The 15,520-nt window shown below is 46.0% G+C and overlaps 1 protein-coding gene across 1 annotated transcript in view; it reads left to right on the forward strand.

The window, feature by feature from the left end:
• Positions 1-11,045: 11,045 nt before the first annotated feature.
• LOC129196653 (tetraspanin-15-like) overlaps positions 11,046-15,520 on the forward strand; it is a 52,222-nt gene continuing 47,747 nt past the window's right edge. The window contains exon 1 of the mRNA XM_054804458.1: positions 11,046-11,133. Within this exon, the coding sequence (XP_054660433.1) occupies positions 11,113-11,133 (21 nt within the window). The 5' untranslated portion in view covers positions 11,046-11,112. The remainder of the gene's footprint in view (positions 11,134-15,520) is intronic.

The following is a 15,520-nucleotide window of genomic DNA, read 5'->3' on the forward strand; positions in this document are numbered from 1 at the left end:
ATAACATTAGCAGCCATGTCAACCCACCCCAGTAAATCCTTTCCCACCCCAGCAAACCCTTTCCCACCCCAGCAAACACTTCCCCACTCCCTCCATCCCCAAATTGCTCCAACCTGGTAGCATCACCCCAAGGACCACTGCAGGGCTGAGAGAGCTCACATCCCTGCCTCCTGCCTCAGTTTCTCCATTAGGAAAAAAGGGGCAATGCCTTTGCATGCTCCCTTTGAAAAGAAGTGGCTCTTTTTTTCCCTGTGTTACTGCCGTGCAAGGAATTGAAATGCAGCCTGATGTCTCAACCAAAGCAGGCTCTGGAAGGGGCATGTGTGTATCAGTGTGTTCAGGCCACTGAGCATTGCGTAGTCTGGGGGGGATTTCACCTAAAGGATACATTTTCTTTCTTTTGGAAGAGATTGCATTAAAAAGAAAAAAATAAATCAATCCTAAGACGGAAATCCACATGAGGGAAAACAGATGTATTTATTGTTCGGCAAAACCAAACAGATTATTGTGAGCTTTTGACAACTAATTAATGCTTGCGGGTCCCTGTGAAGATGCCAGTGCTATTCTGAGCGTGAATGCACTGGGCTGTTCCAGTGAGCCCCCTCCTTCCTTTCCCCAGGACGCTCATATACCTTCATGTACATGGCCAGCCCTTACAGAGCACAGAGAAAGGCTTTGTAACTGGCAGCTGGAGAAAACCTTGCCTTTTCCTGTTGTGTTTTCCAGAAGGACAGGAACCTCTTACGCTACAGGTTTCCCAGCAGAGTCCTTGGGGCCGGCATAACATCAAGCGCGTACAAAGCACAGTTGTCCAGGAGGAAAAACTGGCCTTGTCCTTCAGGGAACCATCAGAGATGGGGGTTTTTTTCCCCAGCTTCTCATGTTTCGGCTTCTCCATCCACCCTGGACAAGGGGTTGGACCCCATCTCCCCGTTGTGCAAGCAACACCAGTAACAGGTTCAAGGTTGGCCACCTCCCCAAAACACAGCTGCAGGTCCAAAACAACAAATATTCCTTTGGGTAGCAAATCACAAGCTGCTGGCAGAGGTGTTTGCATGGATTTGTACTGTGAAATAAGTGCAGGTGGATCAAGCTGGGCTTTAAATTTGGGGTATCGCACCAGTGGGAGACAGCGGCATGCACCCGGCAAGGCAATAATGTCTTTTCCCAAAACAGCTGGATCCAGAAGGGAACATCTGCTCCAGTGTATCCCTCAAGCAGAGTAGGGAAGCAGTTTGTCCTTGTGCCCCTGCAAACACAGAAGAGACAGCAAGGAGCTGTACAAGCCATTTTCCACAGCACTGAGCAGTGCTTGGATGCTTAGCAGAAATAACCCACTTTGCCAAGCTGCCTCTCATGATTAATTTGGAAATCATATAGTCTAAAAGCCCCAAAAACAAGCTGCCTCCTGCAAGACAGGTTGTGCAAGCACACACTCCTCAAAGCTCCCCACCTTCCCTCTGCTGTTGCCTCGGCTTTAAATTGAGCACAGCTTAGCTCTGCTTGGGGGGTGGTGTTTTGCAGGTGGTTGGTTTTTTCCCAGGTTGGGATGGTTTGTTATTTATTGTGTGTTCTTCCTGTTGCTGGGTAGTTTTGTGCTGTAGGTCTCTGTGTTTTGGAGACTCAAAAGCAGGGTGGATGAAGGTTGTGTTGCTCCAAACTGGGCTGTCTTTGCTAAATGTGTTTGCTTTATGGGGTTTTTTTGGTTTTTTTACAGGAGATGGGTGAAGCCTCCTTGTTTGGAGTGGTGTGAGATGTGGTTTGTTTCCCTGGGGAGGAAGCCTGCACTGTGCAAGGGGTGTTGGAAGATGCTCTGTTTAGGGCAGTGCTGCAGTGGTATGAAATCTTTGCAGAGCCCTTTAGAGCAGTTTTTTAAAATGCCCTGACCTTGCAGAAGGAGTGTGTTAAATGGCTTCCTTAGAGATGAGGGTTTTGGAGGATGTTTTTGTTGATTGTTTGCTCTGTAAGTTGCCTCCTCCCCCAGGAAGAGCCGTGTTAAGGGATGGCCATCAGCAACGTAACTCTGAAGCTGGTGAATAAGGGAGCGCTGTGTGTTGGGGCAGGTTTTTGTAGCTTTCCAGACCAAGGGAGCCCTTAAGCATAGATTTAAGCCCGTATGTGAGCTAAAAAGCATCTAAAACTGTTGCATTGCAGTGTCCCTATTGCAACAGGGTCCTTGTGTGACCACAGCAGCTCTGGGCTGTAGAAGCCAGACAAGATGGAGAATTAATTGGAGGGCCCTGAGGCTATGGGTAGTGATGGGCAAAACCCCATGAGTCACGCTAGAGACTTGTACAGCCACCAAAATCATAGCCTGAATAGATGTAGCGATGGGGGAACGGCCAGCAGAGCTGTGAATTTGAGGAGATGCGGTTTGGTAAGAAAACATAGTGGGGAGCCTGACATCTCCCCCAGGTTAAGTGACTTGGGGTGGAGTTTTAAAGTTCTGCCTTATAATTAAGTTAATCCACTGATACTGCTGTGACTCTGAAGCTGCCTGCAGTGGCAAGGAGCCACAGTGCCACTGGAGGAGTCCTCAGTTTTAGAGTGAGAGGAGAAAATAACTGGGTTTATCAAAAAAAAAAAAAGCAAAATCTACACTAGCAAACTACTTGGTTTGTTTGCTGCTATGCAATATGTGACACCAAGATAAGCAGGGGAAGGGAAATGTTGATCCAGGAGGGATTGATAGCAGGTTCCTGAAGGAGCCATCCCAAACTTCTAGTGATGGGTTTGATTTAGCACCTACCTGACTGTGACTGCTGAAATACTGTCTGCCTGGGCACGGGCTGCTGAGCAGCCCTCTCCTGGCTGCAAGCAATTATTTGCAGATTCAATCCAGCTTGTGTTAGCTTTTGCTGCTTACTTTAAATGCAGGCTCTCACCAGCACCACTTGGCTGGGCCCTAGGTGTTTCCTGCTGAAATTTCTTTTCAATTTAACTTCCCATCTCCCTGAAAGATGCCTCGGAGGTTCATTCCTCTCCATCCCCTTGTTTGCTTGCTTTATTCTCCATGTCAGGTGGAGGAAGAAGACTCAGACCTAGGCTTAGCTTTAACTATTATTTTAGGCTTGGCATGCCCAACTTAAGCAAATGCTTTGGATGTGTTCATGAACCTTTGTGCTCTTCAGAAGCCTTTTGTGGGAGTTCAAAAAGCCTTTTCCTCTGCCCCAAGCAAAATGTCTCTGCTTTGAACTTCGGGGCTGGCTGTGCAGCAGTTTGGGGGTCTGCAGACAGGATTTAGGGTGTAAAGCATTTAGCTCATACCCAGGGGTAGCTGCTACCTGCTCTGTCTCAAAGGTCCTGGCTCATTTTTTTTTTAAGCCTGACTGCTCAACAGTCATTACTAGGATGAGAATGAGCCTGGACCAGCTGTGACCTCTTGCAAGAAGAGCCGATGGAGGGGCAATTTGCTATGGAAATGGCAGTTTTGTCTCTTGCTGGTGAGCTGCAGAGAGGAATCCAAAGGACCAGGAGAAGGAAGGGTTGCCCTGGAGGTTTCAAAGCCGGACTGTTAGGTGAGCTTGCTCAGGTTCATGTCTCTGATGCTTTGAGCATCTCCAAGGATGGCAGTTCCTCACCGCTCTGGGTCCCTGTTTGAGCACCCTCATTGGAGTATTGGAACTGGGAAAACTAATGATACTCTGTTGGACTTTCCAACTTTGCAACCTGCTAGCTAATTGTGATGCCCAAGGGTTGCTTCTGGGCCAGGGAATTCGTGCAGCAGTCTAGTGCCAGCCCAAAGTGCTGTGTTTTAGCAGGAAATCTGAAGCAGGTCATAGGGATGAAGGGCTTGCCCTTGCAGCTTGTGTTGGGAGAGGAAAATTGGGGAGAAAAAGGCTTTTTTTTCCAAGTGGTAACGGCAGCACCTAACCCAGTGCCTTGGAGCTGGGATGGCACAAGGAGGTCAGCTGAGAGCAAATGCTTCCGAATACTAAATAAAAATAGTTCGATGCAAGTCTTGCAGCTTGCTAGTAGCTTGGCTCCGACTCTTGTAAACTGGGTGAATTTAACAGTGGGGTTGTAAAGTTTATTAATTCTTCATGCCTGGGGTTGGTGGGCCCTGGCAAACTCGATCCTGATGATGGTTGCAGAGGAATTTGTTTTGCAAACACCTCTTGCAGCTCCAGATATTGCTTACCATGTAAAAAAAGACAGCAGTGATGCTATCTTCATGATAGTTGTGGTTACGTGGATCACCTCCTGCAGTGAAATCCACTTTGCTAGCTCTCCCTAGCTGTCCATGAATAATGAGCTGGGCCCTAAACCAACCAGTAGTTAATTAAACTATTTTCAATTCCCAGAATCTCTTAATTCATCCTCTTTGCAAGGATGTGATATTAAGTGAGATTCAGATCAGCTTTTGCCAGAGGACTCGAGAGGGAGAGATGCTTCCTCGCAGAAGGCTATTTCCATATGAAACGTCAACCTTCTCACCCCAGGGTCTGGAGAGAGTGAGCTGTGCAAATAAAAGCAGCAAGAGATGCTTTTAGCTGAGGAATACAATTCTCTCCTGACCTTTTTGTATGCAAACCACTGACTCTTGTATTAATGGCTTTTTTTTTTTGGTGGTTTAATTGGCAGGTATTGTTGTACCCCAAAAATAACTTCAAAAAGTCCTTCTTCCACAGCAGATCCATTGCCTACTGGTATTTTGTCTCCAGCTCAGGACTTTTCTCTGTTATTTGATGATGGAAATATTTAAGCTGCTGGGAAACAATCTTCCAGGAGATAAAGTGGGGTTTTTATGTCAAGCTGTTAGGAAAGTGATGTTTGCTGTGGAAATCCTCAGTATCGGAGGCAATAGGGGATCTGGGGATGTGTGGGGGAAGGATGCTGTTCTAAAATTAATCATCAAAAGAGATGCTGGGGCTCAAGGAGGACCAGAGCTTTGGGTGGGTTTGTGTTATGGAGCCTCTAACTGCAAAGATGAGGCCAGAGGTATAGCCCTGTGCTATCATGAATTTGGAGTGGACTAGTAGGAAAAAGGTATATGTGAATTAGAGCGCTTCTCTCCAGCTGAGCCTTAAGTGCATAAATCATAAAGAAGAGTTGCCCAAAGTGTTTAGCATGAGCTAAACTGTATCTTGTTCTCTAGCTGCTTCCAAAAGAAGAAAAGTGGTTAATCTATTTTAGCTGTGGTTATTCCTTTCTTTTCCCCCTCCCAAAATGCAATTTGTGCTGGTGGCCATAAATAACTCCAGCCTGAAATTTGGTTGAAGTTGTATAAGCACAGCTAGGGATGTGTTGGCCAAATTGAATGAGAGGTGAGCAGTTGGTTTGAGTATGAAAACTCTTGTGTTACGGCTCCAAAATCAATAAAAGAGAGAAAGAGGAATAATTCATGATGGCGGCTGATGGGAAGAGAGGAATTAGCACTTGAATAGGCGACATGAAAAGGTGAGGAGTCACTGCAGGGCAGAAATGTGTCTCGAGGAGAAGAATCAAGTGGACTTTTGCTACTGGAAATTAAATTGTGCTGGTTTTCTTTCTTTTTTTTTTTTTTTTTCCTTCTCAAAATCACTTCTTGGAAGACACAAGGGAGTTGAGGTGATGCTCTGAAGGCAGAAGGATCTGGTGCAGTAAATGAATTAAGGAAAAAGGTATGCCGGTCGTACTGACGTTTGCTGCTATTTAATTAAAAAAGTACAAAGCAGTGCCGTGTAGCTGGGGGGGCAGGTCTGTTCCTGATGCTCTACAGCCACTTGTTTCTAGTGTCTAGAGCCACATGCGCCGTTGTGTCTGTGTCGCCTGCCTCAATTATTTACTGTTTTGTGCTGAGAGCCAGAAGGAAATGCTTTTGGAGTACAAAGTTTCATGCAACGGCCAAATAAGTGCACGACGTCCGGAGACGTGGGGGATTTGGGATGAAAAGGGTTGAGGATCGCTTGGCGGCATGGGGTGATGCCGTTGGCATGTTTGTGCGGGCTTTGCTGTTATTGCTGTTGCCTGCTGAGAAAGGTGGCTTTTTTGGAGGTTACAATATAGCATTCTCGGGAGTGCCAAACTCACAGTGGTTTGGGGATTTAAAGCATACTAAGCAGCCCAATGGCTTTTGTTGTCTTTGGCACCCAATTAAGCTGCGCTTAACCCAAGCGATGCCAGGCTGGGTATAAGCCAAGGCTGACCTTATCCCGTTCGCATTGAGCCACCTGAAGGAACAAATCTGGTTAAAATGGACTTTGTTTGGGTATGTCAGACTGCTGGGGCAAATTTTTTTTTGCCAAATTAGCCAGCCTCCCTGTGGGAAAGAGTTGGTAGAATTAAGGAAAGAATAAGAAATAACATGATGATTTTTATTATTTGCTGGCCCCTATTCCAGCTTCTTTGTAAAGGAGAGACATCTCTGCAAAGCCTTTTTCTTTCCCCCCTGCTCCACTCTTGCAAGCTGTGGGCATCTCTGAGATGGGAACTTTTGGGATCTGATCTCATCTTGGCTGTTAGCATCTTGATGAATTCAATAACTTGTAGAGGATGGGGGAAGAAAAAAAGTCCCTGTTCCTGGAAGGACCCTCTTGACCAAAGCTGTGAGATGCAGGAGCTCAAAGGTTCAGATGCTCTCGCTGGAGGTGGACGCAGCTGTTAAATCTCTGCTTCTGAGAAGCTTTTAATCTCTATTTTTTTTTTCTCATGAGGGCTCTTTTGATAGGAAAGTGTCAGGTCTTTTCAAAAAGTTTGAAGCATCGCTGGCCACAACCTCCATGCCAGTGTGCAGTAGTACTGGAGACCAAAGAGAGGATGAAAATTTCTTTTTTTGTACTTAAAAATAACCATCTCAGGTCCTGTGGTCTTGGCAGCAAGAGCCATGGCAATGCGATCCCAGGCTGAGGATGGGTTTATTGATGTTTTCCCTGTACCAAATGCGCAGGGCATGTTGGAGAGCATGTGGTGGGGAAAGTGATCTGTGGGATTTCGGGGGCATTGCTACAGCTTTAGCAAAACTGCTCTTAACTTCTAGGAAAAGTACTTCTGAGGTAGCTCAGCAGCTGTTTTAACCTACCGCTAAGGTAGAGGAGGAGCAACAGACCCGGGCAAGACCCGGGGAGGAAAAACTAATGGGTACAAAAGCAGGACATGGCGCAAGCTCATCCTCTCTAACGATGGCATTTTTATTGGGACGTCACCTCATCTTGCAAACTCCTGCCTTCAGCTTTGACAGAAGGAAAAACCTTTCTGGTTTGACTTCAGCCCCTTTGGTGGTTGACTTGCAGCATGCAAAGAAACAGCCACACGCCTCCGCTGCTCTTCCGCTCGCTATAACTCTTTGTTACTACGAGTGTGCCACGCGTTTCCAAGTGTTAGACTCTTATTTATTAAATGATAGCTTTATTTCGACCTGGCAACGTCTGCCAAAAGCGCTCTAAATGAAGAGCGGAGATTATCCGTAACGCAAACAGCCCTGCTCTCTAGGCTGTGTGCAAATGAAATGAAGTCTGCTAAATTGGATGATTGCTCTAAGCAATTTAAACCTGAATACATCTTGCTGAGGTTGCCTCTCTTGGTTTTTTTTGGGCATTGACTTGGGTGTTTGCAAGCCTGTGCCCTAAGATATTGTTTGTTTCTGAGTAATTAAAAGCCCGTTAAGGGGATGTGCCTCACCTTGGCTCCTTGCTGTGATGGTGGAGGGGAAACAGCACGGAGCTGGTGGGAGGATGGGGAGTCTCCTGGCCTTGCTGCAAGGGAAATTTAGGGATGATTTGGGGGGAGGATTTTGGCATCTGGGCTCCGTGCAACAGTTTGCAGCTCGATTCCTAGAAATCCAGCAATTGTGCCATATGGTTTGAGTGTAGCAACCATTGCTTGGGATGAATAGAAATGTTTTGGATGTTCAGCTGGACAGGGTTTGCTCGCTGCTGGCCAGCATCCTGCCTGGAGTGTGCTAGCCCTGAATTCCCACAGAAAACTCCTGGGTTAGTTATGGCTTCCTGCAGCGTGATTATTGTTCTTTTTTGGCATGCCAAAAAATCACCAGTTATGAATAGTTGACTGGTGCAACTAAAGTCTGGGATTCCCTCCTTAAAAACATTTCCTAAGGGCGTTTGAGAAATTGCCAGATTTTAAATGTGCTGGGTGTTGTCAGACAAGTGCTTTTTTTTTCCAGGCGGGTTGTGCTTTAATGTGCTTTGCTCTTAAAAGCGAAGGTGCTTGGGATTTTTTTTTTTTTTTTTTCCTGAAGGGAAGTAGTGCTGAGATGCTGTCCTTGGAGATCCTGGCTGTGGGGTGGGAGATAGCAGAGGTCCTTGTAGGTGAGTTTGCATTTTCCATCTAGCTTCTTTTAGGGTTGTAACAAGGCCAGGAAATGAGACTGTATCTTGGGTGGAAGCTTGTGGCCAGCGTGAATGGAAGAAAAATGGCTTTAAGCCACACATTTGCTGTTCTGGGGGGGGGGGGAAGGTAAGAAAGCACCAAACCCTTGTGGGCTGGGGCAGAATGATGGCAAAGGGGACCCGCCAGCACCTCGATGCCACTCTGGGAGCATGCAGGCTTTGCTTCCTCTCCCTCTGTGCACGCTGCAGGAGGAAAGGCTTGATTAAATAATTGTATCACGAGCAGGTCCAACAACTGTCAGGATGGATAAAGCTCCTGAAGGCAAGAGATAGAAAAGATCTTAATTATTTCCGTGGCTTTCGAACCTAGGAAGGGCTACTGGGATGGGTAAGGATCGAAGGGGAGGCGGAAATGGCTGGAGGAGGAAGGCGGGGGGGGGGGAGGGGAGGTGTTAGGGGTTGATTTGTAGGTAGGCATGGTCATCTTTTTATGTTTTCCACTTAAATTTTGACTTCTGAGGAAGCGCAGGTGGCGGATGTTGCATCAATATTCAGATCCCTTGATGCTGTGCTGTGGTTTTGAGCCAGCAGAGCTACTCTGACCTTGGCCAAAACTACCTTTGTTTCCTTTGTATGTGATTGGTTTAGTTTTGTTTTTCTCTTTCAAATTGGGTTCCTCCCTGTGGCTGCTGGTTTTCCTGCAACAGATGAATCATTTGTGCAATGAGTTCAAGCTGAGATCAGTCCTGGAAAAAATACATTTAGGGCAAAATATCATTGTAGAGGGAAATGACTGCCGGACCACCTGATCCAGCACCTGTTCAGGATTAGGCAAGAACACTAGAATTAACATAAATCCTTATTTTTCATTTGGAAAAGAGGTTTTTGTCATGCCAAGCACCTTGTACACTGCGCTGCCCTTGCAGCTGCGCAGTGCTGAGCTTGGCGGCTGTGTTTTATCCAGCAAGGTTTGATTAGTGCTGACATAAATGACTTGCAGCTCTAATTTATCTTACTAGCCAGAGTTTTCATCCAGCTGGTCATTAATGGCAATTAATACACCACCACCCCGACCCCCCCGGGTACCTTTGATGCCATTCTCACCCCCCAGATAAACCTCTATTGAAGGCTAAACGGTATTTTTCTATCTGGAACCCATTTTTCTCCTTATTGGGGATTTAATTTCTGGCAAAATGGCTAAACATATGTTTGATGTGTTTGTCCAGAGGCTTATCAGGATTTGATGTCTCTTGGCTTATGCAAGAACTAGGGATTTATAAAACCTTCAGTGTTTTTATTATCAAAAAGCCCAAATAGAGGCAGCTCTTGGTACGAACGCTAGCGATCCATACCGAGTTGCAATGGGGAACACTGGTGGAAGGGCTGTTTGGGCGACTTGTTTTGTGTTTGACGCTTCTGCCTTGGATAATAAATGTTTGTGAAGCTCTGTCTGCAAGTTATTTAGTCCCTATTTTCCCAGCTGCTCTGAGCTCAGCTGCGTGAGGCCTGCACTTACGTCGATCAAGTGAGCATTGCCAACTGCCGCGGGGATACAGAGCAGTGAAGCTATTGCTAAAGCAGCTGGTGCAATCGTTTTGGGCTGTAAGAGGGGGGAAAAAAGTCAAAGAAATGAAATGTAGTTTAATATTTTGAGGCTGAAATTCAGGTCTGGGTGATATTCAAGGGCTAAGGCTGGAAGGTGGCTCCAGCTCTTGCAGTCCCACCTGGTCCCTACCCTTTAGGCGTGGAAGGGTTTGGGGGCAGCAGGACTGTTGTCAGTAGGATAAATAGTGCTTTTGGGGGGGCCTGATTTCACTGCTCGTGTGTCTTCCTCTGGCATAGACTCTCTGCAGCCTGTGTGAGCCCACCCGGCTGCCTCTGCAGAAGGGGACTGGAGACTGAGCACTTCTCTCCTGTGTGAACTTCAATTTGCAGTAGGAACCAGTGCCCTTTGGAGGCCTGTTGCTAGCAAGCAGCTGAATTAACATACAAAAATGGTTTTAAAATAGCAAATTGGTGCATTCTTGGGGGGATTTTCCCTCCCTGGAGCTGGTGCAGGACAGAAGGTGATTCAATGAGAATGACTATGTTTAGCAATAAGCTGTTCGGTCTGAATTTCCTCATGCTTGGCCTGAAAATATCTTGTAGCGTGACTGACACATCCAAGGAAGCAGCAACTGAGGGATTAAAAAAAATTTATGCGTTTGCCGTAGAGAAATTGAAGTTGGCCGTTAACCTATGCTCAGTGCATGGATGTTGGTCATCTGTGGACTCATGGGCTTTCTGCTCTCCCGAGGACATGAGCAGTGATAACACAACGTAGTTGTTTATCTGGGGCTTGGGTACACAAAAATGGGCTTTTTGGTGTCCCCTCAGAGCCTCTCATTTATTTTGGGGGCTGTGAAACTTATGTGAGCAGCACTAAATAGGAGTTAAAAGGCACTGAAAAGTGAGATGGTCCTTTATTGTGCTTTTTTACTACTCTGCTGTCTCTGAGCAAGTTTTGGTCCATGACCATCAGCACAAGCAATGTTTTGGAGGTGGAATAAATCTGATCCATCTATCTGGCCAACAGAGATTCTCTTATTTCCCCTGATTTATTTTTCTTTCCACTCCCCCACACACAGATGTTATGACACATTTCTGGCTATCGTTTCTATCACCAGCATATCAAGTGAGTGAATCCTGCTACTACTTGGTGCAAAGAGGAGCTGCTGGGAACTGGCTTTGTGCTGGCTTTTAACAACATGGACAGAGAGAAACAGCAATTTTGTCAGAACAGCATCTCACCAAGATTATGATCTTCAGACAAGGTGATGGCCAGTAACACTGATAGATCCACGGCATGCGGATTTTGGGTCTACAGGTAAAGTCTGGCTTATTTGACTTATAAGCATTTCACATTTGCACCTTGTATCAAAATATATCTGTCCCACTCGTGGCCGGGATTGTTTTCTCCCATGAGATGATGGCTTTTTCTCTCCCTGGTGTGGTTGAGCAGGGTGTTGAATGCAGCAGTTGCAGAGGGTTAAGGTTACTTTCTGTGCTGCTCAGACTGAAGTTTGGCTTTTGGCTCTTTAGGACAACTTGGCAAAGGGGTTGGGTTTCTCCCTGTTAGTCGTACGTGTTTGTGGTGGCTTCAGATGCTCCTCCAAGGTGTGTTAAAGATCTAGTGTTGGCTACAAGTGGGAGCTGAAGCTGGGAGGGTTCTGTAGTGGGAGTTGATGAGCTTTTTTACGCTTGTGTCTTGTGATGGCCTGAGGTATGAAAGGTTTTAAATCTACTTAAGGAACACGTTTTTTGGGGAAAGTGGTCAGCAATGGGCTTATTTCAGCCTTGCATGGTTCTACATGTGTTCTGAAGCTCCGTAACGACTAATACCTGGTTCAGATCTGTGTTTTCTTCCATACTTTCCATCCTTATGGCTGAATTAACATCATCACCATCACATCCAAGACATGAGGCTTTGCTCTGGAACATGGAAAAGGCTTAAAAAGACCTTTTTTAAGCTGTTGAAGTGGCATTTCTGCTTCTAGGTCTCAAGTGCCTAGGAAATAGCTCAGCCTGGGAGACTTTTGGGTAGAGGGAGCGATTAAAGCAGAGCTGCATTATTACGGAAACGTAAATGCATTTACTCTGTAGTTATAGCCTGCAGGGTTGTGCATCACCTCCATGAAACATGCTGCTTCCTTGAGACCCTAGAGATGAAAACCCAGCCTTGAGGCCTTGGGTGTGCAGAATTAAATGGGCAAATCACTGGGCTCTGCTCAACCCAACCTCTGCTCCAGAACGTGGCTTTTTTTCAAGAGGGAAAAGGCCAATTTCCACATTCTTATTTGAGGTGCTCAGCAAGCAAGGACAAGCTTTTCTGGGTATACACAGGTAGTGATTTTTAAGTATCTATAGATTCTTTCACTATATAGTGTCCTCCACAGTCAATGGTGGCTTTGGGCAGTGCTGGGCACTAGTACTGAGCTACCCGCATCCCTGATATCCTCAGGAGGGTATTTTTTTGGGTTCCCTAACTTCTTGAAGGCCTGGAAATGAAAGCAGGGTTGTATGGCTGGGCTGAGCAATGCTCATTTATCATCAGGGCTGTAAATCAGGCTTGTGTGGTCAGAGGAAAAACCAGAAGCTGCTCTGGAGTTTGAGCCAGAGGCTCAAAATTGAGGGTTTCTATTGCATTAGAGGTTTGGGTTTTCTCCATTGCCATAGGATGGAGTGTGTTGGTCTGGGGCTGACTGCATGTTGGTGGGAAGGAGTTTGGAAATAGCCTGTATATCTCCTTGCAAGCCACGGCCTCAAGGAATTTTCTCTGATTCCCAGGCAATACATTAGCAGTTTAACCGTGCATCAAGCATCTAGTTGCAAAATATCTCTGTGATATCCGCTGTAACTTACTGCAGAAAGATGCAGCTCCCTCTGCGACGCTGGCTGACGTTGGACCTGTCCCATCCATCATGACAGTGCAGTTGATCCTGCCACAGAGTTTTGCTGGAAAAAGCTGAGCAAATCGCACGAGGAACGTTTGCTGGGGATGAAATTACGGCTGGCTGATTGCAGTGGCTCCCATTCCGGGCGAATCATAACAAGCTTGGGGACTTCTAAGAAGTTTTGATTGTTAAAAAAGAAAATATGTGCAGTTAAGAGGACGGGAAATAAACAAGGAAAATATATGCTCAGAATAATCTGTGAATAATTAAAGCCATCTGACTCCTCTTGATAATGGAGGGGGAAGGTTGATTTCCCCTGCCCAAACTGAAGATAACTTCTGCAGCCCCATGGCTTTATTATTTAGCATATTTAGTCAAGTATCTTATGGAAATGGATTAAATATCCACAGCAGAGACTAAATCTTAGCACAGGAGAGAGAAATGGGTATCACAGGAAAATTGCAGCACCACCATCCACACTTCCTAGGTGGAAACACAGGTCTGGACCCCATGCGGACCACAGTGTCGAGGTACAGAAGGGTTATTTTTAATTTTAGTTTATTTTTAGTGTGGGGAACCCATGTAATGAGTTTGTGGGTTAATTAGCAAGGGTTTTTAATGGAGAAAACTGCAGTGACTCAGTGTTTTGGAAAGGGTCTTCAGGGCTGTGGCTTCCCACTGGGTTTTGCCCAGTGCCACAGGGAGCATAGCTTGCATAGCAAATGGAATCAAATTCCTGTTTTCCTGAGTTTTATGAACTAATAATCTTTTTTTTTTAAAAAAAAAAAAAAAGCCAGGAAAAAGCAAAGCTGCCAACTATGAGCTACAACTTCATCTTTGCTTTGCAATTGTAACTTTGCTGCTGGCAAAACCCGATTTCTTGGGGCTACAGGCCTGGCAGTCTCTGTACCCTTTGGCATGTACTAGCCCAAATATAATATTATATTATAATATTATAAGTGATATTTTTCTGAAGCAGCATCTGTCAGATGTCCCACCATGTCTGTGTGGGGTTGGCTGGCTTTTTTACTTAACCGAGCTCTGTGTGTTCATATCCACTCCAGCACTGAGGCTCAGCAGAGCAAACGGCCAGAAAAGAGACACCAAGACAGGTAAAAACTGGGGGAACGGGGAAAAAAAGTGACCCTAGCGAGTGGGGCCTTTAGGAGCTGTAAGGAAGGAGGCAGAAGCTCTGGGCACATACGAACCTTGCAAATACACAGCAGAAGGCAATGCTTCCCACCTTCTCTAATTAAATTGCAGGGCTTCGAGCTGCGGAGGCCAGGAGCATCGGTCACTTCCCAAGGGGATAATAATGCAGGTTTGTGGAGGACAGTTCTGCCCCATGCTATTAAAAGTGATGCTCTGCAGACTGATGCTGACTTAGGAAGATGCTCGAGTGCAATGGAGCCGCAGGAGCGAGCGACTTCTCTTCCTCCACATCGCTTTTACCACCACCATGGGCACAGTGGCTGCAGCATGATGCCGAGCCTGTCACATCCAAGCCCCACTCCCTATCCTCCTCATGTAATCAGTGTGTTTCACAAATCAGAAAATTGCACGTTAATGCTTTGGTTTTATTCCTGCTTATCATCTTCCAGCATTGCTTGCTTATTATCTTAACTCCTCGGAGTGGTTTCTCCTCCCACCCTCCCGCTGCTCACTTTGTTCTTTATAGCTGCCATGCTCACGCTCGTAGCAAACCAGCTGCGCCGCGGTTTGCAGCAGTACAGATTAACATTTTCCACTTTAATCACTGCCTGCCTGGGAGAAAAAAAAATACAGGCCAAGTTGTCATTCAAGTAATGCAATTGCACTGCATAAAGTCTTTTCACTTGCTCCTGGGTTTATTAGACAGGTTGGTGCTTTCAGCTGCTGCAGGAGGGGGTAACGTGGGATCTGGTGTTTAAATATAGCTTGGACTTGGAGTGCAACATGTAGGGTTTCATTTGGAAACTGGCAGCTTGGTTTATGCAGGGTCCAATAAAGAGAAATGACTCCTGCGCGTGGCTTGAGAGCTTTAGGTGTAACAAGTGTTCAGCTAATTTTTTTCCAGCAGGACAAATAGAGAGTTGGAAAGACTTGGGAATAGGAGGGGCTGGGACTTACTATTGCCCAAGAAGATGGAAAAACTAGCCCTGAGAGTATATCCAGGGAGAAAAAATCATGAGAAGATAAGCCCCTGTGCTTTTAAATAAGGAATTCTTACTAGTGTGGGGTTTTGCAACGACAGAACTGACAGTGCTGAAAGGCACAGGCAAAAGTGGTCAAGTAAAGCCTTAGAAATCCCCCATCAAAGCTTGCAAATGGGCTGAAGATAGCACAGAGACTTGCTAATGAAGTCTCAGGGACGAGTAAAACTGTTGGTTTCTGTGGTTCTGATATGACAGGGACTAAAAGTAAACTCTGTATCAGCGAAAGGAGTGTAATATGGTTTGACAGCCTGAAGCCAAGGGAGATGAGGAGGGAGTTTGCTATTTCAACCCCTTTTACTGTTCATCTGCAAAACTCTTTCCCATGTAGTGTGTTCAGTGTGAGCTGCAGTAGTGCTGCTTTTCATGGGCTTAAATGTTAAATTAGTTGGCAGGAACTGTAATTTGGATGCTCTTGTGTCTGCCTGAAGAAGGATGGAGCCAGGCTGCGATGTGCGGCCGTTTCCCTGGCTCAGGTAGGATGGGTCCAATCCCTGCAGTGTGCCCACGTGGGCAGCCTGCGCTGAAGTGCTAAACCTTGAATTAGCACTTTGCAGTCCTAACTTGGCTCTAGGGAGTTGCAGCAGGATCCTGTGAAAAACCTCACTAATAAATTCATCCAACCAGT

The sequence above is a fragment of the Grus americana genome, chromosome 26 (assembly GCF_028858705.1).
Source record: "Grus americana isolate bGruAme1 chromosome 26, bGruAme1.mat, whole genome shotgun sequence".
Lineage (NCBI taxonomy): Eukaryota > Metazoa > Chordata > Aves > Gruiformes > Gruidae > Grus > Grus americana.